Source organism: Falco cherrug, chromosome 3 (assembly GCF_023634085.1).
Source record: "Falco cherrug isolate bFalChe1 chromosome 3, bFalChe1.pri, whole genome shotgun sequence".
Classification (NCBI taxonomy): Eukaryota; Metazoa; Chordata; class Aves; order Falconiformes; family Falconidae; genus Falco; species Falco cherrug.
In genome coordinates, this window is record NC_073699.1 from 25,358,897 (window position 1) to 25,386,505 (window position 27,609).

Here is a 27,609-nt window from a genome sequence, read left to right on the forward strand (position 1 = left end):
GTGTCTGGGCAGCTGGCTTCAGTCTCTGCCAGCTCTTTCAGAGGCAGCAGCAAATCGTGCATGGAGGAAATTGCTTCCTTCTTGGAGCATCTGGGCAGCATAAGGATCCCGGTGTGGTGGAGCCTCATGTTGACTCTTTAACTGACCAGTTAGCAGAAGTGTTACAGCATTTTTATTTTGCTGCAGGGAAACAGAAATAGAAGAGCTCAAAGCTCAGCTGGGACGGATGAGGGAAGACTGGATTGAAGAAGAGTGTAATCGTGTGGAGGCGGAGCTGGCCTTAAAGGAAGCACGAAGCGAAATTAAACAACTCAAGCAGGTTATTGAAACCATGAAAAACAGCTTGGCTGAGAAAGACAAAAAAATTCAGAAATACTTCATAGATATAAACATTCAAAACAAGAAACTGGAATCTTTGCTGCAGAGCATGGAGATGGCTCAGAATGGCTCTGCGAGGGATGAGCAGTGCCTGGAGTACGTGTGTGACTCAGAGGGGAAGCCGCTGGCGCTGTGTGCCACAGTGCCGGACAGCCTCATCGCAGAGGACCAGGCTCTGGAGGAGGTGGCAGACAGTGGGCTGCTGCTTAATGAGGACACAGCTAACGGGAGCGATTCATCTGAAGAGAGTTTGACCACCACGGCCTCTGAGTTGAGTGATCCAGCTCTCTCCAGTTCTGCTGTGAATAAAGGGATGCTTGAAAATGTTCTGGATGAAAAACTAACTTCTTCCCAGGAGGAGGAGAAAAGAAGCAACATGATGGTGGAACAGTCTGTGCAGACTGATGTGGTGCCATATAGCCTAGATGTGGAGCAGCTCATTCAAAACATCTTCAGAGCTCAAGATGCCTGTCCTCTAAGCCCACCTTCTTCACTGAAGGAATTGGGTGATTCTCTTGGAAGCTTCAGTGATTCTGGTATCATTGTGGACTTAACTCCAAGTGATCCAACCTCTGCCATCCTTTTGTCTCCTATGGAGTCTCCATGCAGGAAGGTGGAGCACAGAGTTAATGGAAACCGTTTCATGAAAGAACTTGATTTTACAGAACCTCATGATGATGAAGCCTTTGGGTATGTCAATACTTTCTCTCAGGCAGGAATAAAGAGGAGATACTGGAGCAGGAGTCTCCTCAGAGATGTTCTGGCTGTAGCAGCCCCTGTTGTACCAACTATCATGTGGGCTTTCAGTACTCAGAGGGGAGGAACAGATCCCATTTATAACATCGGAGCGTTGCTTCGTGGTTGCTGCCTGGTGGCCCTGCATTCTTTACGCCGTACACCCTTCAATATCAAAACCTAAAGTCCACTCTGTCCCTGGGCACCAACTGGCTGAGGCAGAGAGAAAGAGGGATGAGATAGATCATAAAAAGTTATTGTATATTCTGGCAGAGTCCATCATTTTGCTTTTGACTCTTTGATTTGCACTATAAATTGGTTTGAAAACATGTTTCTTGTTTCAAAATAAAAAAAGCTGAACCCTGTAGTTCCACAAGATGTTTTTAATAGTACTGCTGCCTACAGAAATAGCCCTCCACTTCCCAGGCACTGTGTTCCTCCCTTCTGCTGGTGTCTTTCTGGTGCCAGTGCATCTGTACAGTGAACATGACCGGGGGAACCGAGCAGCATTACAGCTAGCACTCTTTCACGTGTGTTTGCTGAGTCAGCGTTAAGCTCAGTCACTTTCCCTGGATGGTTCACTGAGCAAATGTACAAGAGCACTGCACTGGCTCGAGGGTAGCGCAAGATGCATGTGGGAGCAAATGGCCAGAGAAAAGTGGGGTAATCCTTCAAGCAGCACTAATCTAGAACGTTTGTGAAACTACAGCGTTAAATGAGTGACATGAAGGCTTGTTCCCACTAAGGGTCACACATGCACTTCAGAAAGCATGCTAGCACTTTCCATTTGTTGTCCGAGGTGTCAATTCAAATGTAGAGGTAAACCCCCTATTGCCAGGCAGCTTCCAGCACATCGTTCGTGCCTGTCTCATGTAGTGCTCTTCTCAATCGTACAACTGCTCGAGCATTTCACTGGTCTTGTGCGTGTACGGGGACTGTAACCAAAAATGTACATTGTTGGGAGTCTCAAAACTTGTTACAATGATAAGTATAGGTGTGGATACACTTTGGATCTTAATGTTGTTTTAAAGTCTTAACATATTGGAACCTGATAGTCTTTCGAGCCCTTTGAAATACTATGTATAAATGTATTGTGTTTTAACTTATTGTTTATTTAATTGCTTTATTGTAAATTACCTCTATAATCACAAGTTCAGTAAAGCATGTTAGAAATGTCAAACGTGGGTGTTTTATTGTAGCAAAATTATAAAAAAATACCTCATTTCAGCTGAGCTGTCAGGGACAGGTCAAGTGGGAGGAGGCACTCTGTCAGGGTACCAGGAATCATCAGGACCTGGAGAACAGATAGACTGAGAAAAACCTAAGCAGAGCTCCAAGAGTAAGGCTCCAGCCACCTTCAGCTACGCACGCCACCCGTGCTGCTGCACCCACACGGCACCGACAGATTCAAGTGACCTGATCTTTAACTCAATGCAATCTTCTGGAAACTTCTAACTTCTGCGCTCCCAGAAGAACATCAGTCCTCCAGGCATTTAACAGAGGTCCAGAAGGCCCTGTGTAAACCAGCTGACAGTCATGCAGTCTTGGTGCATCATGCTATGAATTCTCCGTGTCCAAAACTTCAGCTCTGTGCATAGATCAGAGGGCAATATTACCCAACAGATGCAACGGGAGTTTATCTGGCTCCACTTAAGCTTTCAATACCACCTCTGGCCATTTAAACCTTACTGACCCCTTCAGCAAAGCAAGTGTAGTATTTCCCTGTCTAACCCTGAGCAGGAGAGGTTACTAAAGCCTGGCAGTGCCAAGCACTGCTCTGCAGCTTTTGGGAAGAAAGGAGTTTCTAGTAAGCCAGAAGGGAGGAGGAATAATTCAGCAGCATGCAGGGAGCATTTGCAACATGTGGTGATACATACTGATGCTTACAGAGGCGACCTGGTAGACTTTTTGCATCCCTTTGATGCCTGGGCTCTGAATCATTTCTGTTTGCAACAGATTCAAGAGGGTTTGCTAAGCATTATATTAAGGAAGAGAAATCTAACAGTTTGATGTAACATAGTCCCCAAGAGTTCACAAAGATGGCCATGACAGCATCTTGTTTTCTTTGCCCGTAACTTCCTCTTCCGTGTTCTCCTGCCGCCCAGCTGGCTTGCCTTATGACACTACTGCAATACGTATTGCTCAAAGATCACTTTAGTAGTTTGAAAAGCTTTTAATAGTTGGGGGGCAGGGGGTAATGTAAATTTTACACAACCCTGGAATTTCATCATTCACCTTGAAATCTCATCTTAGGACTGCAACACATTACAGAAAATGCCTTATTCCTACTTCAAACTGTGTCTGTTCAATGCCAAGAGAGCAGTATTTTATACCCCGTATTACCAACGTTATTGCAGTTTTGGATTTCTCTTACACCCACTATTAAGTGATCTTCACTTTGGTGGTGAAATGGAGCACAAGTTAGAGGGAAAAGTGATCTTCAGCTCTAGGAGAGACATTCACCTGCGACTACACGGGTTTCTTTTGCAGCAAGAGGCAACAAAGCAGCACGAACCTATTTATGTTTAAAATTTCAATCGGCTGAACTCATTTCTTGGGCAGGCTCCATTCAGCAGCAGTGTTTTCAAACATGCTATTTAAGACATAACGCACTAACACCAGAACAACACCAGCGTTGCTTCCTGCCCTTAAAAATCTTTCAGCCTGCTCAACTCTCATAAGGTATTTAACTACGCTCAGCGAGAGGTAACAGTTCCCATCACAGTCCTGATAGAAGTCCTTGCTCTGATCTCTACCCAAAATTCAGCTTGCTTCCAAGCATCCACCTTTCCTCCTCCGCACTGCAAGGCTGCAGACGGCTCAAGGTGCCCTTTGTAAGAAGAGGCCTGACATACCTTGGTAAGTGCTCCAGACTCGGGCTTTAAGGAACTGGCCTTTGTTCCCTGATCCACAGAAGATATGCCAGTTGTCGCTACAAACACACCATCTTAATTTTTTTTCCCCTCTAATATTTCACTTTAGTCATTTCTCATCTGGATCCTACTGGTGCTGTACAGAGTAGCCAAGGGAAGACCATCAGTGTCCAAGCACTTCAATGAAAAGTATCCTTTTCCTCCTGAGTTTAGAATATGCTCATACCCACACCCACACTGCACAGGAAAGTCTTGTCTCAAAGCACACAGGTGGGGAGCACAAGCAGCTCGCAGGCTAATGGTGAAATAGCAGATACGTGCCTGAATTCAGGCTTATAGCATCAGAACCAAGTCAGCTCCTTCCCAGGCTGAAGCAATGCCCGTTGGTAATCCCATTACAATTTTTCTTTCTAACCCAGGAACAAAAAAGCCTTTCTTTGATATTTAGCTTATGAGGTACCTGACGTGCCCCTAAGCTGACAAAAACAGAGGCTCAGGGACTGCCCACCTCCTCAGCAGAGATTCAACTGCACCTTTATTTACGTCCACCCTCTCATAAGGCTGTTAATTTCTAATTACATACTCCTTTCTCCTTCCTTTCCCCCCAAAATCAACTCTCTCTCCTAAATCCTAACCTCTAGGAACATGCTAAAATGCAAGCAGTTTTATATATATCCTACATGAGAACAACAAGCCAGCATTTTGCTCCAAAACCCTTCAGACAAATGAACACAGGACATGGCAAACATGAACAGCTATAGCACAGTCAAGGAAAGGATTTTTCAATCATTCTGGCAAGTCAGTCCTCTGTAGTCAACAGGCCAAGTAGTAGAGGGAAAAGGAGCCTCTGGCAGCAGAAGAGCAAGAAAATAGGCGTATGCACTGGGTGTACAAGACCCCCTCAAAAAACTCAAACGGACAGCAAAACCACTAATGGAGCAGCAGCTACATAAAAGGTTTAGCAGAAGTGTTTTCACATTTGTTGAGGATAAAAATCAAGACAGAGGAAGGAGGAAAGACACAGCACAGGAAAAAGATGAGATACAAATGCATGGTTTTTTACCGTGCAAAGTAATACCTCCAAGAGCACTGTATCCTCACTGGCATTATGTCAGCACAGGGCATAGGAGATGGGATGAATCTCCAGAGCCGCTGCACTACAGTACAGGCAAAGCAAAAGGAAGGAAGGAAGACCAGCAAAGCAGGATGGCACAGGGGAGGGAAAAGTGACGCAGGGAGGCTGATGTGCAAGGTGGCAGCACCAAACATTTTTTAAAAAGGCTGAAGGTTGAAAAAAAACATACACTTCCATGATGTATTAAAGGGCTTTTTTATCTTTTTATTAACTAGCCCATGTTTTGTTATTTTTAATAAATATTTATATGCATCTATTCTACATTGTCTCAGAAATAGCAATAGTAAGAACTACACTAATTTTTTTAAAAGATGAGATGTAGCTTCCAACAGGTTTTACCTTAAATAGGCAATAGATATCAGGTTTCTCTGCCCTGTGTCACCAATAGTGAAAGAATTACAACTTGTTCCTCCTCGCTTCATCAGTGGGGTTAAAAGGATAGACATGGACTGTTATTAAAGCTTATTCAGATCTTCCCCTTCTCTCCCACCCACCATCAGATATTTAGAGGTGTGTAGCTAGGAGCAGATTTCCGTGCCATACCACTGTTCATCCATTCAACTCCAGCCAGAACACTTGTGCAGAAAATATGCGCAACAGTACACAGTGTTGCTTTCTAAAAAGTATTTTATAATTTAGTATTTCAAGGACTTTTTGTATCCAAAATTTTATGTCAAATCAGTTGATTTCTGCAAGATTTTTAAACACAAGCACACTTAAATATTTTTAAAAGCTTTTCTCCCTGACTAAAGCCATTAAAGGTAATTCTTACTGTCTTGTTTTCTCAATTACTTACCTTTTAAGCAAAACTTGTATCAGAATCTACTACAACTTAGTTAAAAATTCTATTTTTCTACGCAGGGATGATCTAGTCAAATAGCTCCCCATGCCTTCCTATCCTTTAACAACTTTGTTGTTCCTTATATGCAGAGGCAACAAGTCTCAGGCATAAAACTTGCCATCTTCACTCCTCTGTCACAAGACAAGAAATCCATACAACCCACAAATTCAGGGATAACATCCACACAACAGAAGACAGAAAAGGCATTCACTGAAGCTCTGAGCTGGACATAAGAACCACATAGACTGCCCTCCTCCCATACACCTTTTCTTCCAGCAGATGTTAAAACTTTTCTTCTTCATTAAAGTGTTGTTGTCTTCAACTGCATATTTACCATGCACACTTTACAAGAGGAATTTCAGTGTAAACACATACAGTAAATGTACAAAAAAAAAATATGTATTTGAGAAGTCGCTGTTAACTGAACTGAGATTTTTCATACTAGCTTTATCAACAGGAGGACACTTTTTTTCAGTTATACTAACTATGCAACAAGTGTTAGTATAAGGATGGGGTTTTTTCCTAACTGTAGGAAGTAAAATTTCTGCTAGAAATACAAATGTACCAATAAAGTAAGTGATTAAATCCCTCCCCTACATTCATGACATCGGCCATTATAAGAAAGGAGCAGCATGCAGCACTGTTGTGTAGTGACGCCACTGCTGGTAGCCATTTCTGTGTTGCATGTATATGGGCACGGTAGCACAGGAAGCTGCAAGTGACAAAGGGACACAAAATCCACTTTGGTGTTTGGCTGTAACTTGTGCTCTACCATAGCATGATTACCAGTTTAGAGTTGCAGGTCGCCATAACAAGTCATTTTTTTCTGCACAGGTCAGTATGGTCTCCTATGGAAAACTCCGAAGTATCCATAAAAACTTTTATAAAAAGGCAATAGTAGACATTCTTTACCAGGCAGGAAGCAAAGGGTTCTTTAAAACTATTTAATTACATGTTTCAGGTAAGCACAGACAATACAGTAGATTTCCCACCACTGAATATTTACATTCTTTTCTGTAGGCTTGAACTGTTCATTAAGAGTGTCTTTCAATCAACATCCTTGTTCAATCACTTTTGCTGCAAAGAAGGGTGCTGGAATAGAACTATTGCAGGAAACATCATTCCATCAAGGCATGGTTTTCTGTGGGGTTTTTTCTCTCCTTTAAGAACCACCTACTTGTAGTTCAAGGTATTTTGGGAGAATCCTGGCTTCCAAGATGACCTGAAGAATGCATTGAAACCAACCAGTGTTTTCAAGTCCTAGAAATACTGAAATCAATACCAATATGTATGTTGTAGAGCTGAAATTCTCTTTTTCACTGGCACTGCCACTGATGCCTGGTTTCTGTTAGGACAGTTTTACACCAATTTTATTTTGTTCCTTTTTCATTAGCCTTTGGGCCTCTTTTTCCATTTTCTTTCGTTGTTGTTCTGCTGCTCTTTTTTCCCTTTCTGCTATCTTCTGTTGTCTGTAAGTTAAGAAAACATGAATAGCTAAATAACAGGAATCCAATTTTCAGCATGTCCTACCTTAAGTTCCTGTCAAAAAATAGGTTTTTATAACTAATAAAAATAGAGTTCAGTCTACTGTAGTTAGCCTCAGAACAGTTATTCTTTTATTGTTAAGTCCTCCTTTCAGATTAATCTAGTCTTAGGCAGAAATATTTGTTCAATTATTTTACAATCTAAAAGCCACTAAATTCTCTGAGACTCAGAGTAAGTAAAATCAGTGAGAGTGCATGATAGTTGTAAGGCCTAGAGCTATTTAGGCAGGGGGGCAGAAGCTAATGTTTTGAGTAGCAAGATTACCCATCTTTTCAATTTCAGACCAAAATAGTTCAACTTGTCTAGAACACTGATTTGCGTCCTCCCTTCCCTCAGCAGAAGCATCAGTAATTATTTTCTTTGTTAGGGAAGTACTACATTTTCCTCATGATCAGGTGAGATGATAACTTCTCATACTCCTTTTTACATGCTCAGCATCTGTTTTGTACTCCATTGTTCAGCAGAAATATAAATAAGGAAATAAAAAAATTTAAGTCTTCAGTTGTGTATCCTTTTAGCATTAATTCTTACCAGTGTTATAAAACCCCAGATACCACTATCTGCTAACTCAAAGAATCCAAGAAATTAGTTTCCAGTTTCAGTATGTATATAGCTGACTAAAGTGAAGGACAAAAAACCCAGAAATCCATTAATTTTATTCCCCCACTTCAGCTAGAACATATCACTGAATGGTACAAGGGCAACAACTGGATCCTGTATCGCATAAGTAGTAATAGAATGGCATAAGGAGGTCATCCTGCTTTGGATTCAGTTTAAGTATGAAAAATTTCCGAAGTTGCTTGCATAAGGACTTTAAAAATAAAAATGAAACTTCATTAAGTTGAAAAGGTGAAATTTAAGAGAGATTCAGTAAGAATAAAGAAGCTTATTAGAAGAGAATAAAGAATTCTAGTTGACATGGAAGTAAGGAGTTAACTTTCAATGTATCTAGTGGATGTGCATAGGTAATTTATTAAAGTGTGTCAAATAGAATTAAAAGCTATCATCACCTGAAGTAACCTTCTCAGGCAGATTCCAACTATGGACAATCTGGGCACACAAACTTAGACATTATTTGAGGTGCAAAGACTACGTATTATCTTTGTAATGGACAGGAAATGGACTGCGCTTATTAAATACCTTCATGGTTTCCCTTGATTGGTTATTAATGGCTAGAAGTTTGCCTATACTCTATTAAGCTGCTCTGCTGTCTGTCATGGAAGAATGAAATTAGTCATTCACATCAGGATCTATCTCCCAAGTTAATGGAAGCCCAAACTGTTTTTTGAGATCATGATCCACTATTCTACATTCCACCAGAAACCTGGATAGCTGACAGTGCTGTCAGCCTTGTATATGCAGAGTAATAGTATTTGCCAATGTACAGTATATCAGATTTCCTTATATTCCCCACACCTCTGAACTAATGCAGAGAGGAAGAAGCTACACATGCAGCAGCCAGCATATAGAGACAGTAGAGTTCAAAGATGCCACATGTTGTGTTAAGCAATGCTGCGTATGAAGCAATGCTGCTATTCATGTGCATTCTGAAGTGAGGAAAATCACAGATCACGTTTCTTCTCCCCCCTATAAACTGCTCAACACAACTGCACAGAGGAGTGGCTTCCATGCCCTCTGCTGGCCGAGTCCTTTTATTGGACTTCAGTTACGCCCAAGAGAAGTTCACATCACCTCAAAGGAACTGAAGTCACCAAAAAAATATAAACAAGCAGCTTACCACAAAGTGATTACCTTTCCATTGCTCTTTTACTTAGTCTATTATTCAAAACATTGATCGCTATTCCAAACTTCATGCATGTTTTCAACAAAGTTATTACATTTCAGGCTCAGATTTTCATTTTTCAGTAAAAGGAAGAGCCTATGACAAACTTCAGCCATTCTGACTCACATTTTCTGGGTTGCAAAGCAAGGAATTCAGCAGAGTTTGGATGGATTTATGTAAGTTGTTTAAACCACAAAAGTATCCATTCCTGATGTCAGCCTTGTTTTGTATTCCTAACACAAGTTACATTCAAAAAAACCTCTCTCACTGGTTAGCAGAACACAAATTATAATCAGAACACTGTTACTGTACACCTTCTGAATAACTGTAATAAAAGTATTTCATACCATTTGGTCTTCAACACAACTAAAAAAGCACCAGCATTTAGCTTAACTGTTCCCACTGCAAAAACAACTTCATTGGTATTAGAAAGTCTAAAGGTGCAGATAGGTATCTACAATTTGCAGAAGAAACAGTTCTAAATAACTTCAATTAATTCAAAATCCAATTAATCATCCATTACAGAGAACCATCACTGACTGGAAAAATTCAGTGCACTCCAGTCCAGAACCTGTTGGGGAATGGGGAGAAAAAAAAAAAATCCCCCCAAAACACAGACCACAAGAACTTCTCAGGCACTAGTAGCTAATACAGCCTTCAACCTCAGCACTGTCTTTCAGCACGCTATGATTCCAGGAAGCATTTGGTTTACTATACATGCTTGTTTCAACTGGTATGCATATGCAATAAGTCACCAGAGAGGCCACAGGACAGAGTTTTCTTTGCTACTCAGCTGGCCACAGCCCATTTTCGCATTATTGATCAGTGCTCAATTATTACACAAAAATTATTCTAGTCAGACGGTTCTGAATACCAACTGAGCATCAAAAGGTACCCAGACACAGCTAGCTAAGAGTAATCCTTACTTTATCTGCACACACATTTCATTCTTAAAAAGCACTGCTGGAGTACACTCAGCATTAATGCTCTGTAGGGTTAGGGGGACTTTGTCCCCCATTTAGCAGTCTGAAATCTTCAGGTCATTTTGTAGACCAAGACGCAGTCTTATAACATTAAGGAGAGACGCCAGATCACTTCCTTATTAGTCTGTAGAGCCAGGCCTGTCAAGTACTCTAGTACTGTACTTAAGCTTTATGTCAAACGTCAGATGTTAATTATACCACAGATGTCTACTGCAAACAAAACTGTAAAGTCGGAAGGCATTTCCTATCAATCTTGCTAAAAATCAGCCAGCACTTTCCTCAATTACAGAAAAATATTTAATTTGATGTGCTATAAATAAAACAAAGGGTTTACTTCACACAACTGGGATACAGCTTACACAATCATCAGTTATACTGAGGGGGCCATTCACAACTGGCCAAGCAGTATGTAATACACAGTTACAGGCCTGACCACGTTCCTTCTATTTACTTGAAATATTTGGACACATACATGTCCCTTCTAAACAAGTTTGATACTTCTTAATGAGGCCAGGAAGGAATTCTATGAAAAATCAGCCACTTAAGCTGAAGCCTTTCAACTATAAAAATGTCAGGCTGAAATCTTCAGAACAGCTTCAACCAAATAAAATGACACTCTGAAAAATGGATTTTGTGGGAAAACTCCACTGCTATCACCTCATAAGTAAGAAAGAAGGATCTTTTACTACATGTTCTAGAGCATGAATCTGACAATCGGCACACAATATACCTTTGACCATCCTGGAAGTATCTACTACACAAATTTTATGCTCCAGAAGTAAACTGGCATATGCACACACCAGCTTATTTTTAGTAGCTAATTTTTTTAAGATAAATCCCTGCTTTGGAAAGTTTGAGTACTTCTTTTCATAGTCCTAAAAACATCTGTAATGGAATGTGGCAAGGGTTAAGTAAAGTACAATGTGGCCTCTGCAGTTTGTTTCATTTCTCAGTTCAAAAAAAGCAGTATCTTTCATTGCCTTTCATTTTCTTTGTCTAGTGCATCATAGATTAAGTCTCACTAGATTGCACTTTAGAGATTAAATATCTTCCTGAGCCTATCAATATTATTTACGGGTAAAGGTACTCTCCCTGGAATAAAACCAGCCCAAAGGCACATCATTCATACAACAAAGCTTGTACTTCTGTGATACATCATTGAAAGACAAAACCTAAACCAGTTTCAGTATTGAAGTTAAAAAAAGAAAAAAATGCAAGACACTGACCAGAATGTACACACAAAGGTATCTGATTAAGTTTACGAAAATATTTGTATTACAACCCTATTCTCACATATTAAGCTGCTGCAGAGCAAGGTTGAGAGAATTAGAATTGATTGAATTCATTAGCTATCATTAATGCATCAAAAGTGTGCTGGTGACTGCCTTCTTTCTACTGATTGAAAAAGTAGATTTTCCCAAATATTACAATAAATAGTTGACCAGAATCATCTTTTTTTTTGCAAAAATATTTTTCCTTTAAAGATTCACAGTTCTAGAATGATTTTTTTAATATATCACGTCCTTATTTCATATTATCACTATTGTCCCACTTAAACCATGTATTTGTGATTTTGTGAGCAGAACAAGAGCATTTCGGAAGCTGGAGCCATCTAAGGCAGGTTATCTGATGATCTAGCAAGTAATTAAAAGTTTGATAAAACCTTGAAATGAAGCAGGTTAATGTAAGTCACTGCCAATTGAAGCCATTGGATGTGATTAACTTAAACTCAATCTGCATCTCTTTACCCTCCATACTCCTTCCTTGTGTTAAGAGGGGAAAAAAACCCTACAAATGGAACAAATGAAGTATTCACGCTAACTTTGTGCAAGACAGTGATTTTACATTCAAGCCTTATCAGCTAGTTTAGTTAAGTTAGCTGGAAAAGCATAGTCCCTACACAGATTCCAAGAACATGTTTATCACATCACCTTTATTCTGAGCTGGTTTTACTTTACAGCACATTGCTATGATGATCCTTTTTATAAGGACATCCAGTGGTATTTTACTTGATCAAGTTGAAACATGTTATTTGTATACAATAAATTGTTGAGGTTGGGGGACACACATTGTTTGAGTTGCTTTGTCGGTTGGTTGCTGTTTTTTCGGGTTCAGGGGTTTTTTTGTGGCTTTTTTTTTTTGGAAGGGGGAGTGGGTAACGTTGTTCCAATGTTCCAGTGATTCTCAGATTTCCCCTATTATCTCATTTACTGTACCAATTAGATCCAAAATATATTCTGCCAAGTACCAGATACATAATTAGATGTATAAAAATAATTTGTCTTAAGAATTATTTAACAATTCTTAGCACTTAGCAAAAGGTGTTACAACAAACGAACCTGTATTTGATTCTTTTACATGCAAAAAGTTTACATGGTGTTACATTATTTTCTAGTTACCTAAGAACTTCTTCTGCCTGCCAGGCAGCATCTTCCTCTTCTTCCCAGGCATTAGTATTTTCTTGCCAAGTATCCAAGTCTCCCAGTTCAGGCTGAAACAAAAGAGAAGCACTAAGCACATAGAAAAATTAGATACAACACATTTTTATCCTTAATGCTTCAGAATTCCAGAAATATTTAAGATATGACAGTACTTCTCAGCTTATTGTCTATGCATTTTCCCCTGCTCTAATTTTTCCAGTTAATTGTTGGGAGGTATTTTTGGATTCTATTGGTGGGTAACAAAGGAAGGAAGAAAGTTCTGGAGTGCATTTTTAGGAAGAAGAAGATAAATTGAGCAGATGAAATGAGTAGATAGTGTAAGAGATTTCTGGAAGTTGCATGGACAAATCAATATGTACATCCACATGTCTGTGTACCCAATGTCACTTGAGTGGCTGCTTTCAACCACTAGATGTCTTTTCCTGAATTATTTTCACATGAACATTCTAAGGAATGACCATTCTGCACTGCTTTCTGCCTAAACGCCACTGTGCACTACATTAATCAAAGCAGAAGCACTGGTAAGGGAGGCAAAAGGGAAGGGAGGGAAAGCAAGCCCTATAAACAGCCAGGCCATTAGGTCACTAGACTATTTTTTCAAAGGCTAAAGAGCAAAAATTAGGAGGCTGTTAGAATACAATCCCTCCAGAAAGGAAGGGATAAGCAGAAAATTAAAAATGGGTCCAAGGTAATAAAGCAAACGTAACCCCGAGCCTTAAAAGAAAAACAAACAAACAAACAAACCATGCAACGCACCAAAAAACCCAATAAAATTATCACATAGAATCCAAGTACACAAAAAGTACGGTCCTTTGCTTTAAAAAATTTGCAAGTGTTCAAGTGTTTGGAAGCTTCTTACCTTTTTATCACTGATCTGTTAAGTCTCTCCATAGAATGTCAGTTAAAATTAGACTAACAAGTTCATTGCTTTGCATCAAATACTCAATTTGAAACGGATTTATATTATTTCATAACTATTCCTCTTCCTCCCCACAATGCACATGTTAGACTATTCTTTCTCCTACAGAACAGCCATTTAACTATCAAATATAAGATCCATACTTAGAGCATACTTACAGACTGGTGAATAAAAGGAATATCTTGTGTAGCTGCTAATCTGCTAGAAAATCCTGTGTTTCCCTCTGGAATCCCAAAATTTAGAGGTTCTCGTTTTTTAATAACTATCTGAAAATATATATAAAAAAAGGAACAAAGAGTCAAAGTACTTTGCCAAAGTTTTTTTATATATAATTTATATTTTTAAAATTATGTATTTTCAAATAAAAAAAATATTTTACAAATACTTTGTTAAGTCAAAGTACTGCACAGATTCCTTGGTGGTCATAGAACTCTGTGCCTGTGAAGGTAGCTACACAACACTGCACTTTGTCTCAAACCTGTTCAGGTTCTGGACGTCATCCTTCATGGTGCCTGCAGTCACCCCTAGAGCTACATTTAAACCAAACCCAGTACACTGTATTCAAACAGCATGGACTCTTCGAGTTTCGTTCTGAACCTGAAGCTCATTCTAATAGACAAAAAATGTCATTGGACAAAAGAAGAAATCTATCTTTCCCCAGTCCTCCTCTGCTCCCCAGATTTTTAAAGATCAAAATCCTTAGAAAAAATTCAGTACACAGAATACTGCAGATCCTAGAGGTACAGAAGTGACCCCAGTATCTTCTCCAGTTCCTAGGACTACAGGAAGATTCAGATTGAAAGGGGCCTCAGGAAGTCTGTAATCCAGCATCTTCCTCAAAGCCCTGTCAGCTCTGAGGCTGACGAGAGTATTCAGGGCTTATCCACCTGGGTCTTGAAAACTTCCAGAGGTGGAGCCTGCACAACCTCTCTGGCAACCTGCTCCAGTACGTGACTGCCTTTGTTGTGAAAAAAGTTTTCTACTTGACTCAGAGCCCTGCAAGTATGCAGCTGGAAGATTTCCACATAGAAACAAAACTTGCAATTACCATCAGTTTAATCAGCATTTATTTATGGCATTGATGCTCTTGTGGATATGGCCTTCTGTCTTGCCTCCATAATAAAAATAGATATTTGAAGACCTATTTTGAAATATCAGCTCTCCAATTCCAGCCTCCCCAGTATAACTTGGTGAAACAAATAACCACTGTTTTCTGAAACCAGTGCTGCTACCTCAAACTTAAGTAGAGCAGGACATAATGTCTCTGTTCAAATAATGGAAGGGTATGAACACAAGTACCTTAGTGCAGTGGTTCCATTTTCAGAATTAAAAGAGACTTGAGAGTCCTTCCATTATGCTTCCCAGACACTTCAGACTAAGGAATTATTCATCAGTTACCATTAACATTAAAACTGAAGATGTAAACATGAACTAGCATCACATTCATGAAGATCTCAAAGAGTACTTTTAACAGGACATGTTAAACTACACATCAGCACCTATTCTCATGTCAATAGGAAACAGTTTTACCAGCAGCATCTTTCATAAGTTGCCAATTTACTTATAGCCTATTTTAAAGCAAGGAAAACTCTCTGTAAGTGTATTTGGAAAGTCTAATACTTACTTTTTGAGTTTTTCTTATGGTTGGTGTCATATCTTTGAAATAATCAGGTTCCATTTGTTCCAAAGGATTTTGCTGAGCAGCCACATTACCATTGCCACCCTCAATCTTCACACTGGTAGGTGCATCTTCATCCCATGAAGACCAGTCTTCCACTTCAGGCTGAATAGAAGTATACAGTACAAATTAATATTATCTGCAAGTAAAAACTTGTCTTTATATCTTGCTAAGATACTTATAAGATATTAATATTATGTGGCATACCTCATAATATTCTAAGATATATACCAAACCTGTTGCAGGACTGGCATAATCACTCTGTTAAGCGATTACTTATTAAGTGACCTGCCACTTAAGCAATTACCTGTTTAGGAACAGATGAATAATCCACTGTCGTTGGCAAAGTTATTTGGTCTCCACTTAACTTTCTCCCTCTTCCAGACCTGAAAGAAAAATGTAGGATTCCTCCAAGCTCTGAAAACATGAGCACTAAGTTTAAAAAAAACAAAAAGCAAGTCTGAGAACAGCGCTACTGAAAATAGTCATGCCTAAAACATTAACTGCTTCAACTACCTTATTTTTAACTACTGCCAGTACAAGTGTGCTAAACAAAGGAGTTTCATCATGATTTTAAACAGTGTTCACAAAAATTTCAAAAAGCATAATTTTTTTTCAAACTCCAGTGGAAATAGAGGAGAAGCAACTCTAAGAAATATGAAAATGGACAAATTAACTCCGTTAACTGCATACAGTCAGTTACAATTTTTAGATTGTCAGTGCTTGTGAAGCAAACACTATCAATTTACATTTGTCCACAGATAACCATTTCTACCGCAAACTGAAAAATGTTTCTACTTGTCTTAGATGCTAAGCTGTGTCTAACAAACCACTTTCTGAGCTGCTTGATTTGGAAGTCCCCCTGAAGCACTTTTTCAAAGTCTAAACAGTTAGTACAAGGTTACACAAGTCAATGGTTTCTGTTTAATACATGCATCTACTCACTTCAAGAATTTTGTTTCAATGAAAGCATTTCAGCAACTGTATCAAATAATTTTAACTGAAAACAAACACTAATGCATTGCAAATAAACTACCTACATACTTACTTAGTGACAGCATTCAAAGATCACAATAATATTCTTAGCTGACATTCACAATATTTTAAAGCTTTACAACACAAGATTCAATCTCATGCTCATGTTTTCCCCAAGGAATGTAAGCTCCTATAGCAAGGCAATTATGTAATTGACGTTATGCAGAAAAAGTTAAGTTTTATTTATTACTGCTGATGAGAATAAAACTGGGAAAGTACAATTTGAAGTTTGTACCCATTAGTTTTGCTATTATAGAACATTCTACCATCGACACAGAACAGCTGAATTGCTTGTAACAGTACCTCTGATGCATGCTGATGAGTGATTAGATCTGTTTTTCTTACTTTAAGCCCAATAGATTCTTCCTTAGGAAAAGATCAGGTGCTATCACCAAATTTTCAAGCTTTATATAATTAACTGTAGCCCCTTCAGAAACTATTCCTTTAAGCTGAAAAGCAACACATTTTAGTGGTAAAGGAAGGTGAAAACACTGCTGTCTCAAGCACATTAGAGACTTCCAGTTCTGGCTGACTAGATTTAGTTGATGACTACCGGAAACCCATACTTGAAAACATCCTACTTCAGATCTGTACAACTTAAAGACACTTCTGCAATTATATATATTTCCCTATTTATATGATCTAGAAGACTCCAGCAAGTAACAAACACTCATCTAGCCAAAACTATTACACTGACAAGGGTGAAGGTGGGAGGAAAAAGCTCCTGTCATACATGTGAAAGAATATGCTATGCAGGGCAGTACTAAGGAAGGCTACACATCTCCACTTCTTTTTCTCCAAAGGTAACAAGATGCTTATAGCAAGAGTTTTGTCACAACCATCATTAGATATTGATCACTGCTCTGAATGCCAAACGCCTCAAGAATTCTTGGTTTCTCCTTGCTAATTAGCAGCATCCAGATTTCTCAGCTGGAGAGATACCTACAGATTTTAAACAGAATGAAGTTTTACCTCATATACTTACACCTTTTATTTTCTGGAAACAGTGGATTCAGGCAGGCTGTTGTTTATCAAAAAAAGTTCTAACTAAAGAGATGACTAGTACTATATGTCAGGTTTATGTTGACTAGAAAGTTGCACAATCTCTACAGGTGCTTGTTTAAATGAAAAACTAATAAAACTATGTAGACTAAGTAAGTAAATTAAAATGCACGTTTAGTTCAATCACATTTGTTGGTTAACAGGCATACTTACATGCAGGTGTGCATTACAGGAAAACAAAATTAGTCAAGCTATGCTTTGCAGCTGACATTCAAGAGGAGAAACATCTGCAGTTAACGGACTGAACATATTTGATCCTCTGACTTGCTTATGTGAAAGATCTTACATTTTCATTCTTTCAACTAATTGTTATTCACAGAAGAAAAATTCTCCTACTTTTTACTCCCTTAGCTGTTCAAGGATTTAGTTAATTCAGAAGTTGAATAATGGAGGAAAATACTGTCATTACACCTACTAAACAATTATCTGCTTATAAAAGCTATCTTAACACTCGAGAGAAGAAGGGGCAACATAACATAGAAGCTATCATCAACTCAAGTGTTTGACTTCTTTTAGAAACTGAACAGCAACTATTCTTAATTTAATTTGGAATTCAAATCACAGAACTAAGGTTGTCATCTACACAGTTGTATGCAGCATTAAAATATATCTTTTTAAACCTGTACTAGATCTGTAGTGAATTTACCAATCAGTTGAGAGCTTCCTTTTATTACGGGAATAAGTAAAGGTGAACAGGAAATAAACAGTTACTTTGTGTCTACCACATATGCTTTACCTCACTGGCAAGGTAGTAGTCATCATACACAAGAGGTAGAATACATTTCTCTAGACTGCTATTTGTTTATGTAAAACAACATACTGCAAGAGTGGCAAGAAGCAGCAATAGTTTGTATGACAGCACAGTGCTGAGAAGATCTAACTCTGGTACTGTGCTACTGTACCATTGAACTCTCCTATTATACAACCATAACTCTTGATGGGTTTTTGAATGCTCCTAGGTGGCACACTGCTGTGTTCACGGGCCTACAACTCAAAAGAACACTACATACAACTTACAAGACTAAGCAAAAAAATCAGTCCTGTTAATTAACAAACAAACAAACAAACAAAAAGGCAGTTTCCTTGAACTTTAATTACTGTTCTCCAAACTTCTGAAAGAATCAAAGAACCTTCAGTAGGTAGAAGAACCTGAAGTCTCAGGCAACTGCTTCTTGACAAAGCAGGATAAGAATCACTTCTATAATGAAAGCCTTCTGACTGATGACTGGGTGGATGCTACCGTTAACTGTATCTCTTAAACAAAATATCACTTGCCAAGTACTTCTAGAAAAAGCAGAGAACAATTTTTCTTAAAGTTAGACACAGAATAGTTCTAAAAGGCAAAAACCCTGTCACAGCTGTTTAGAAAACACTCCCCATTAGAGCTATCATACCACAAAATACACTCACAACTGTACTACGTAGACTTTTTAACTCTGAGGGAACATACAGATTAAAGAATGAATTTGACTTAAGTTTTTATCTGGCTTATCATTTTGCCATTAGTAAAATCAGAACGGGGAAAAGTGCTGGGTGAGTGTTGAGAGAAGGAAAGAAGTGCAAGAACCTGCAATTAAAAATTAAAAGATAACCAAAAGACATGTTTACCTGCATATTAACTTTTTAATGAAAGAAAGCACTGCTGCCAGGCAAGTACAGATTTTAAAGAGTCGAAACTGTGTTATGGCCATGGTGGGAAACCCTTCCTGCAAAAGAAAAAAAGTTAGGTGTAGAGGATTATACATCTTTACATAGTTCTTAAAGTCAATTTCCTTAGCTGCTGATAAGCAAGGAGTTTTCTGTGAAACTGTATTAATGCAAGACAAGAAAGGAGGTACCAGGAACAAAAACACTACCTGTCTACTATCAGCACATTTCACTGATGTAAGTAACACAAGTATCTAATGTATACAGCCTTTAGAGAAATAGCACATAATCATAGGTAAAGTCACAGTTCAAGATACTTCTAAAAGGGAAGTGCAGGTAAATCAACTGCAGTGACTACAGCTGACCTGTTTTAGACACTAACAATGGCATTGAACACCAGCAATGAAAAGTATGAACAGAATAATCATCAGAAAGAAGCTCACATTTGCTTGAGCAAGTCTTGCATATACAAATAATAAATTTAGTCACTAAGCTAAAAAACAAAATTGGCCATTTAAATTTAGCTTCCATTTTGATGGAAATGTATGATGAAAACAAATATTATTTATTTTAGTAGTCTCACTGAAAAAAAAACCAGCAAAGACTTCATCGTGTGTGCACTACAGCACCAGTTAACCCCTAGATCTATCAATATTCCTATGCCATGCTAGGAAACCCAGCCAAGAAAAAAAAAATTGTGTTTGGCTGAAGCCACAGATGTTGGCAGCTATTTTTCAGTATCAATTTGATAATCCAGGGAATTTATACTCAGAATATCACATTATTCCAAAAGATCCCCTCACATAGATACAGACTGAGTCAGGATGATCTGCTATAATTCAAGAATCCCTTTTCTCTCTTCTACAGGTGAAGATCTCAGAATAAAGAATAAGAGGTTAGACTTCACAAAGAGCTTTTCATTGTATACATCTACACTCGTTAACACTTTTTGTTACAAGTTTAACATACCTCCTGGTGAGAAGAGAAGGCAGCCCTGTGACATTTCCTCAGGCCATGAGTATTCCATGGAAGGACAGCTTGATTTCAAATACGCTATGGCATTTAAATCACCTTTTATGTTCCAGGCTTTAAGTTAGGAAGAGTCAGGAAGGTGGATCATTAGGTAGGCTGCTCCAATACTGCCCTGAGAATTTTATTAAAAAGTACATAATGGGATTTGTGAGCTTCATGGAGCTTAGATTTATTTTTTATTGGTGCTCATTTGCTAGATAATATAACTAGTACTAAACACTGCAGTAATATAGTACTGGAGATATTGCTTCACATATGGTTCAGATTAGGAATGTCTGCCACTGCAAAAATCATACAAGGTGGCTATTAAACAAACAGGCCCTTATTACCCTAAAATGGAAGGCTTACATCAATGAGTAATTGCCAAATTACAGACCAAATTACAGATCGCACTACTAAGCTGCGGCTCAGGAGAAAGGCCTAATAGGACACATTTCACCTCTACTTCAACACTAGCATTGTCTTAATCTCATTTCATGGGAGACTTAAAAACATAGACAACCTTACACAAGAGTGGGTATTAAATGGGCTCATCATCTAACAGGAAAAGGCAACAGTCAAACCTCCTACAAAGAAGCAAGAGCAGTACAACATGCCTAGCTTTTAAAGACAAGACTATAATTTCATATTGTGCTCAAGCACTTCCTAACCTCCTGGACAGTATTCCTAACCAATTTTGACAATATCTAGGTGACAGGAGAATGCATCAGTCAAGAATGTGAAGGATGCAGAACTAGTGGAAGTTAGTGAAACAACAGTGGATAGTAACTAGATGGACAGTTCTTTGCTCTAAAGGTAGAAATAAAACCAACACTGAATTGGTGAAAGATGCTGTTAAGAGTCAGCTAGAAGCCATTTACCTGAGATTTAAGGTATCAAGAACAGCTGACCTGCTGAAATGAGAACAAAGATACATCTTTTCTGAAAGGAAGCTTGTTTAGAAGCTCACTCCACTCTAACAGAATTCACTTTTCTATCAGCTTGGGGGCAGAGTCGAAAATCCCTACTCTTTATCCTACCTAACTGCCACAGTCTAGACAGATCTTAAATTAAAAACCAAACTTGACCGAAAAGGCTGTTTTACAAAGCAACCATTACTGAAAAACTTCTGCACGCTCAATGTTATTTTTTCAGAGTCTACCAAAGCCTAAATTCAAAGGACTGGGAAGTTTACTACTTAAGCACAAAACTGAAACCAAAACAATGTTGAAGTGTCAGTTACATATGTATATATGTATGTATGTGTGTATATAAATCCCCAGTTTTTCAGCTCATCTCCATTTTTCATATATCAAATTGTATACTGTACTGACCTTTCAATGCAAAGTTAAACACCAGAATCCACAAGAAGTTTGGCTTGCAAGCTTGTGAAGTTAGCCACCAGAAGTTAATCCATTTCTCCCATGTCATTCCTATACATGAGTGATTACACTTCCAATATCACCAGTATGCCTGTTTGGCAGGGTTCAATAGCCATTATCATGCTCTGTAACAATCAGGTAACTTGTCTCTCTCCACTTTCTATCTGTCATGCAAAAATTTCAGTTATGAGACACACACACACAAACACATAACATATTTGTGTTAGAGCTACATTTCACTTCAACTGTGGCAGCGCTAGACCCTTTAAGACAGTAAGTACTGTTTTGCCTGCCTCTTTTCTGAGTTTTGATTGCAGTTTTCCCAATTAAGTTAAGCTCTGTACACCTGACAATCTGTAGTGTACAATCAGTTTGGGCAACAATACACTAATAGCTAGCCATAGTAGTATTAGCAATCATCCACCTTTAAAAAGCACTTTCACCAGTGTATCTAGTTTTAATACTGCTAATTAACATATGACATAATATGCTAAAAGCTGTTTAAAACAGAATCTTGAACCAATTACTAGCTCAAGATTAGCACAAGTCAAGCATTCTCCCCAGTGTCTGAAAGAGTACTTGAAACATTTGCATTGCTGCTCTAAGGATAGCATTACCCAAAAAGAAAAGTTAAAGGTTAGCTAATGGTTTTGAGGGGGGTGGTTGTGCCTTTGGGGATTTTGTTTGTTTGGGGGTGGGTTTGTTTGGGTTTCTTTTTTAAGTTAACTGATTTTCTCAAAGGTAAATAATTTCATGTTCCAAAGCAATTGTATAAATGGAACTCTAGTATTTCCCAAGTTCACTGCAAACTCAATTCACCTGATAGCATTACATTAAATTTGTTAATTGAAACAAAGTGTTCATTCTTTTCTTGTCCATCTTTCTCAAACACTGGAAAGACACACAGCCATGTATCTTCCTTAACTCATGAATAGGAAAAAATACTGAACAGTGCAATGCTAAATGGCAGAGCCATAACCTTCCTTTCTTCCCTTTGTTCTCCTTGATAATCAATACCAAAAGGAACTACAATTATATCGGCAGCCAACTATGATATAGGATGGCACAGTTACAATACAAAGTGCCAGTGCTCCAGCAAGAAATCTAGAACATTTCTTAATGGAGGCAAAGGTGAAACACTGGACTAGAATTCAGAAAGTCTGATAGAGCTGTCAGCCTGATATACTCTTGTGCATAGCATGCCCCAGTCTCCCATTTGTAGAATGGCATAGAAGTTTCCTTCTCCCATTATTGAGATTGCTTCTAATGTATTACATTTATCAGACTTACTGTCAACTGAACTTTTAAGTTCCATTACAACAGATATAAATAAACAAACAAATCAGGACATGAATCTTAATTAATTCTAGCAGTCAATGCAACAATTTTGTAACAGACACCAAATTTAGCTGGAGTTTGACTTTCATAGCTCATACTGCCTTCTACGGCTAAGAAGTCACATCAGTTGCTCATACAGGAGATGAGCACAGAAATTATTAAAGCATGGCAGCAGCAGGAGGTTAAACACATTAGACACAAGTCAGAAGAATGAGGCAACTTATCCCCAAAACCATCTTATGAATCCATAAAGGAAATATAGTGAAGGGAGGGGAAAGCCTATAAGTTCATTGAACTCGAACATTTTAACATTGCTTTCACCTTGCAGCAGTGGTTTATTCGAACTCCTGGCACCTCTGACTTCACTAACACTAGCCAGCAAATTATCCACAGCATGCACAGTCCACCTGAATTAGTCAACTATGGTGCAACAAGCAAGACTCTCACTGGCCATCACTGCACAACAAGCACATGCCACCTCAACTGACCTCTTTTATATCTAATTGCACATACAAACACCACCTAAACAGTATTTCAAGAGACAAAGCTGATTCTAAAATAAAGTCACTTTGTGGCACTAAAATAGCTTTAGAGACTTGTTTTCTCCTAGTGAACTCACCTCCTACGGCCAGTGAAAAAGATGTCAAAATACTTGTATTAGAGCACCTATCCTGCGCTCCTCTGTTCCTCTACAGTGCAGTTTCTCTAGATATCACCATCTTCAAAATGGATTTTCTGCCTTGAATTATCAGTGCTTTGTGAACTGATCATTTTCTTTCACATCAGCTCATCTGTGACTCTGGAATGAATACATGAAGACAACTTGGAAGCAGTGAGTTTAACTTATATTAAACACAGTGAGCTAAAAAGCCAAAGGATGGCACCTAAATCAAGACTAAAAATAACTTCTCTGAAATTGAAAGGTTCCCTGCCAACTACGTATTTACATAATTAGCCACAAGAAAAGCATCACTTTTCTAAAGCAAAATGAGTAGTCCATTTCCTAGTACAAAAAACTTCATGTGGCCTTGAGTGCTTACATATGTCAGCACCAAAACTCCATAAAAGCACCACCAAACCAGTATGTTTTCACTAGAACAGCTGATAAAACCCTAGGAAGTACCGTAAGATTAGTCCAAAGTTTCAGCGGCAAGGATCTGATTTCTTAAAAGCTCATTTTGTATGAAACTTTACAAAAGTAGAATGGCCACATCAATCTGAAGATGCCCACGTAGGTTTTTAGGGAGATGAAATCTTATGAAGATTAGTAGATAGAGCTAAAAACCCTTTTTATTTTCAAGCACACAAACCCTCCTCTAAATCACATACATTACAAGATGCACAAAGATATTCTGTATTTTAGGCAAAGTAATGATTCAGGACAGCATTCAGTCAGGTATTGAAAGACACAACCAGCATCTCCTGCATTTCAGAGACAGCAACAAAGATTCTGTCACTTAACAAGGAGGTTCCACTCCCTTCTTCCTGGTTGATTTTGGTGGGGGTTTTTTTGTTTTTCATTTTTTCCAATCACTTTATATAGAAACATAACATTGGGAACACTTGGGGAGGAGGAAAAAACTTAGCAGGTCAATGCCTTTACCACTGAGTTTGATAAAGGAATAGGTTAAATTGCAACATGACTGAACCTTGAAGCCATGCTACTATGGCAGTAGAGAGAGGAGCAGAATCCAAAGGGAAGACAGGAGGCAAGGTGGTTGGGGAATGTCCGTAACAGGTATTGTAGTTTCAATACTAATGCTCCAGCTTTCCATGCAAGCACCCTAACTAGGCTGTTTTGAGGTAGCTGGGAGGGAAGACTACCCTGCCTATGATTTATGAGAGTGAGTTAAGTCATCCATGGTGCTCAAAACCAGGAAGAGATTTCAAGAGTATCAGAGGCTGCAGAAGATTGAATGTTCATCTTTCTGACTAAAGGCAGTAAAAACTGATGCATGCTGGTGACTCCCAAGTTATTCCTAGACACCCAACACTCTGTTTTATGACACATAGATTTTCCGATTTTTTTTTTTTAAACATGCTACTCCTAGAGCCATAAAACTTCTATAGTAATACCACCTCATCCCACCCCTGCCTCTCCAAGAAAATAATTCCAATCTTGTTAATGTGAACTCTTGAGGCCTTCTGTTCTGAATTAAAATTATTTCTACTTTTCAAGGCAATGTTAATTAAAAGAGAAAGTTTACATCCACCGACTAGTCACAGTCATTCTTTGACAATTCATTATCTATATATACTACTGCCTTCTGAAAACCAGCATACAGAACACAAAGATTGGAGTCATGCAATTCTGTGATACTACACCACAACTCTGTTCACATTTGCAAGAAATCTTTGACATAACACATTAATTCATGTAACTCAGTTCATAACACTGGCCAAGTTCTTGACACAGAACCAGAGTTCAAGAGAACTCAGTTCTGTTTCAGTGCTTGTTACTCATCCTGGACTAAAGTTATCTGTAGCTACGTGGAAAGCCAACAAATTAACACACTCTCATTGCTACTACTACAAAATCATCTTGCAACATCCATAGTCTCAACAAGCACCAGCTATTTTCAATCAAGATACACTGCAAGACATGCTGTGCAAGAGAGCTTAATGAAATCTCTACAGGGCATATCTGTATTTCGAGATTATTCAGAAGGCCTATAAAGCAGCAAGCTATACTATTTTTCATTAAATGTGCAACTGAGGCACTTACATTGTGAATTCATGACCATGAAGTAGTGCCCCACCATTCTACAGAGCAGTCCAGGCTTGAGCATTATTAGAGACAGCGCTGAAGCCAGATGGTAGTACTTAAGTTTTCTGTGACCTATTAGAGATTCTTAAGTCTGTAAATGCATGCTAAGCAACTTTCCCATAAAGTTTTACACAATTTGTCAGTCAGCAAGAACAAAGAAAAATTTCAGACTAGGTAACCCCACGCAGTGTGGTCCCACAGAGCCCTTTGAAACACACACAAAAAAAAGCTTAAATCTGCCAGCTCTGACAGAACGTGCCCCTCCTCGCCTCCATCCTTTTCCACAGGGCGCCAAGCCTCCACGTCCACAAACACCGCCAACCTACTAGGCGGTCACTTCGTGTTTTTCCCCGCCCGTGAAATTCCCGCCCCCCCGCCACAGCCAAGGGGCGGCCGCGGGCACCGCGCTGCCGGAGCCGGCCGGGCAGGCCTGCCGCGGGGCTAGGGCCGCTGGGCTAGGGCCGCGGGGCAGGGGCCGGCGGCCACAGCGCCCCGGGAACGGGGTGCCCCCGAGCGCGGAGGGGCGCGGGGCGGGGGTGTTACTGAGGGAGCTCCACCGGGGCCTACCCCGCCGTGGGATGGCGCTGAGGCCGAGCCCCCTGCCCCGCCGCCCCGAGGCGAGGCGAGACGGAAGCAGGCACCCGGCGGTGAAGGAAGCGGCCCTCCCCGCTCACCTGCCTCGCGGGGAAGGGCTCTTCGTGGGGCGCGGGGCGCCAGGGGCCGAGGCGGCCGCTCCCGCAGCCTCCGCGCTCGCCGGCCGCCCCTCATTCAAAGCCAGGCGCGCACCACCTCGCCGCCGCCTCCCGCGCCGCCATCTCGGCCTCCTGTCACCCGGGAGACGGGCCCGCCCCTTCCGGCCGCGCCTCTTCCCCTCGCGCCGCCAACCGGCGCTCGCGCCTAGGCCCGCGGCTACCGCCCAGCCAATGCTGCGGGGACGGCGGCTGCCGAGGCGCCGCGCCGGGTTGACGTGGCCTCCCTGCGGGGACAGCGCTCGGAACACAGCGCGGGCCCGCAGGACTGCCCCAGGGCCCGCCCCGCCGGCAGCCTCCAGCCTCTCCCGCCCTCCTGCCCCGCCGCGGCCCGAGGAAGGCTGCTCGCTTCCCGCCCGCTGCGGCCGCCTGGCCCCGGGGCACCCTGAGCTGGGCGTTTTGTCACTTCGGGGAGCTATGACAAATAAGCCTTGGTCTGTAGTGTCTGTTGTAGAGGTATTCCGATGTGGTTGGCTGGATTTTGAGCTGTAAATCTGGAACCTACTAAAAAAAAATGCTGAAGTAGGTTCTGACAGGGTGTAGCCTCAGCTGGCAGTGGGCCTTGCCAGTGTGGCAGTTTGTTCACTCGGATGCTTCAAAAGGTGCCTGTGCATTTAACTGGCCGGCCTCTCTGTATGGTGTATTGATTCACTGCTGATGCTCAGAAAAGGGAAGGAGGGAGATAATAAGTAATGTAAGATTTTCCAGAGCTCTGCATATACCCCTAGTTGCATTTGACAGCCTCCGTAGATGAGGTGAAGGGAGACTTTGTCCACTTCTCTCGCTGGGAGGCCAGTCCAACTTCTAAGGCAGTGCTGATAAAAAGTCCCTTGAACTGCAAACCACACCACCCAGTTCTTTCTACTCTTTTAAAATATCTTCCCTTAAAGGCCTCCCGTTACGCCAGTACAGATAACACGCTAGCCACTGTTTTCTGGACTGTTGGTTCAGGCAGTGAGGAGATGGATGCTGGGAGAATGGCTTTTGTCAGGAGCCACTGGTAACACACAGGGATCTTTTGTTTCCCTCTTCCCATGTCCTGACAGACACTGTAACTGGATTTCCACAACTCTCGATCAGGAAGCAGGCCCCAAAGGGACAAGAAGCAGAGCATGATGTGGCTGGCAGCATGGCAGGGGCCTTACCAACCAGGACCCGAGCAGGGCAGGCTCAGGCAGCTCAGACTCCAGACTGTCAGGCAGGCCTCTGGTGATGAGGCAGATCTGAGGATAAACTAGAGAGTCAGTCTGCTAGTCCAGAATCAATAGAGTCCACAGGGAGTCAGCTGTGGCCAAGCTGAAAGGCAG

The 27,609-nt window shown here is 40.2% G+C and overlaps 2 protein-coding genes across 7 annotated transcripts in view; one reads left to right on the forward strand and one right to left on the reverse strand.

Moving 5' to 3' along the window:
- The window catches only part of SYBU (syntabulin), a 41,408-nt gene extending 39,115 nt beyond the window's left edge, over window positions 1-2,293 (forward strand). For all 4 annotated transcript variants that reach the window (XM_055704637.1, XM_055704639.1, XM_055704638.1 and 1 more), the window contains one exon: window positions 187-2,293. In XM_055704637.1, coding sequence (XP_055560612.1) covers window positions 187-1,297 — 1,111 coding nt within the window. In that variant the 3' untranslated portion in view covers window positions 1,298-2,293. The remainder of the gene's footprint in view (window positions 1-186) is intronic.
- Window positions 2,294-6,892: 4,599 nt separating this feature from the next.
- On the reverse strand, window positions 6,893-26,366 carry EBAG9 (estrogen receptor binding site associated antigen 9). 3 transcript variants are annotated; one of them, XM_055704641.1, is made up of 8 exons: window positions 26,228-26,366; window positions 20,025-20,199; window positions 19,017-19,114; window positions 15,619-15,697; window positions 15,258-15,416; window positions 13,792-13,899; window positions 12,673-12,764; window positions 6,893-7,431 (listed from the first exon to the last, which is right to left on the reverse strand). In XM_055704641.1, the coding sequence occupies exons 3-8, from the start codon at window positions 19,097-19,099 to the stop codon at window positions 7,311-7,313; spliced, it is 642 nt and encodes a 213-aa protein (XP_055560616.1). In that variant the 5' UTR covers window positions 19,100-19,114; window positions 20,025-20,199; window positions 26,228-26,366; the 3' UTR covers window positions 6,893-7,310. The 3 variants fall into 3 exon arrangements, with proteins under 3 accessions (XP_055560616.1, XP_055560615.1, XP_005431863.1); XM_055704640.1 differs by lacking the exon at window positions 20,025-20,199; XM_005431806.4 differs by lacking the exon at window positions 26,228-26,366 and having other exon boundaries at window positions 20,025-20,202.
- Between the last annotated feature and the right edge of the window lie 1,243 nt (window positions 26,367-27,609).

What these genes read in the sequence shown, in the direction of transcription:
- EBAG9 (XM_055704640.1), bottom strand. Translation starts at nt 19,099, where the DNA reads ATGGCCATAACACAGTTTCGACTCTTTAAAATCTGTACTTGCCTGGCA. An exon ending in ATTAAAAAGTTAATATGCAG is followed by an intron (nt 15,698 to 19,016) that starts GTAAACATGTCT and finishes TTTTTCTTTCAG; the next exon opens with GTCTGGAAGAGGGAGAAAGT. An exon ending in CCATAAGAAAAACTCAAAAA is followed by an intron (nt 13,900 to 15,257) that starts GTAAGTATTAGA and finishes ATATATTTTCAG; the next exon opens with ATAGTTATTAAAAAACGAGA.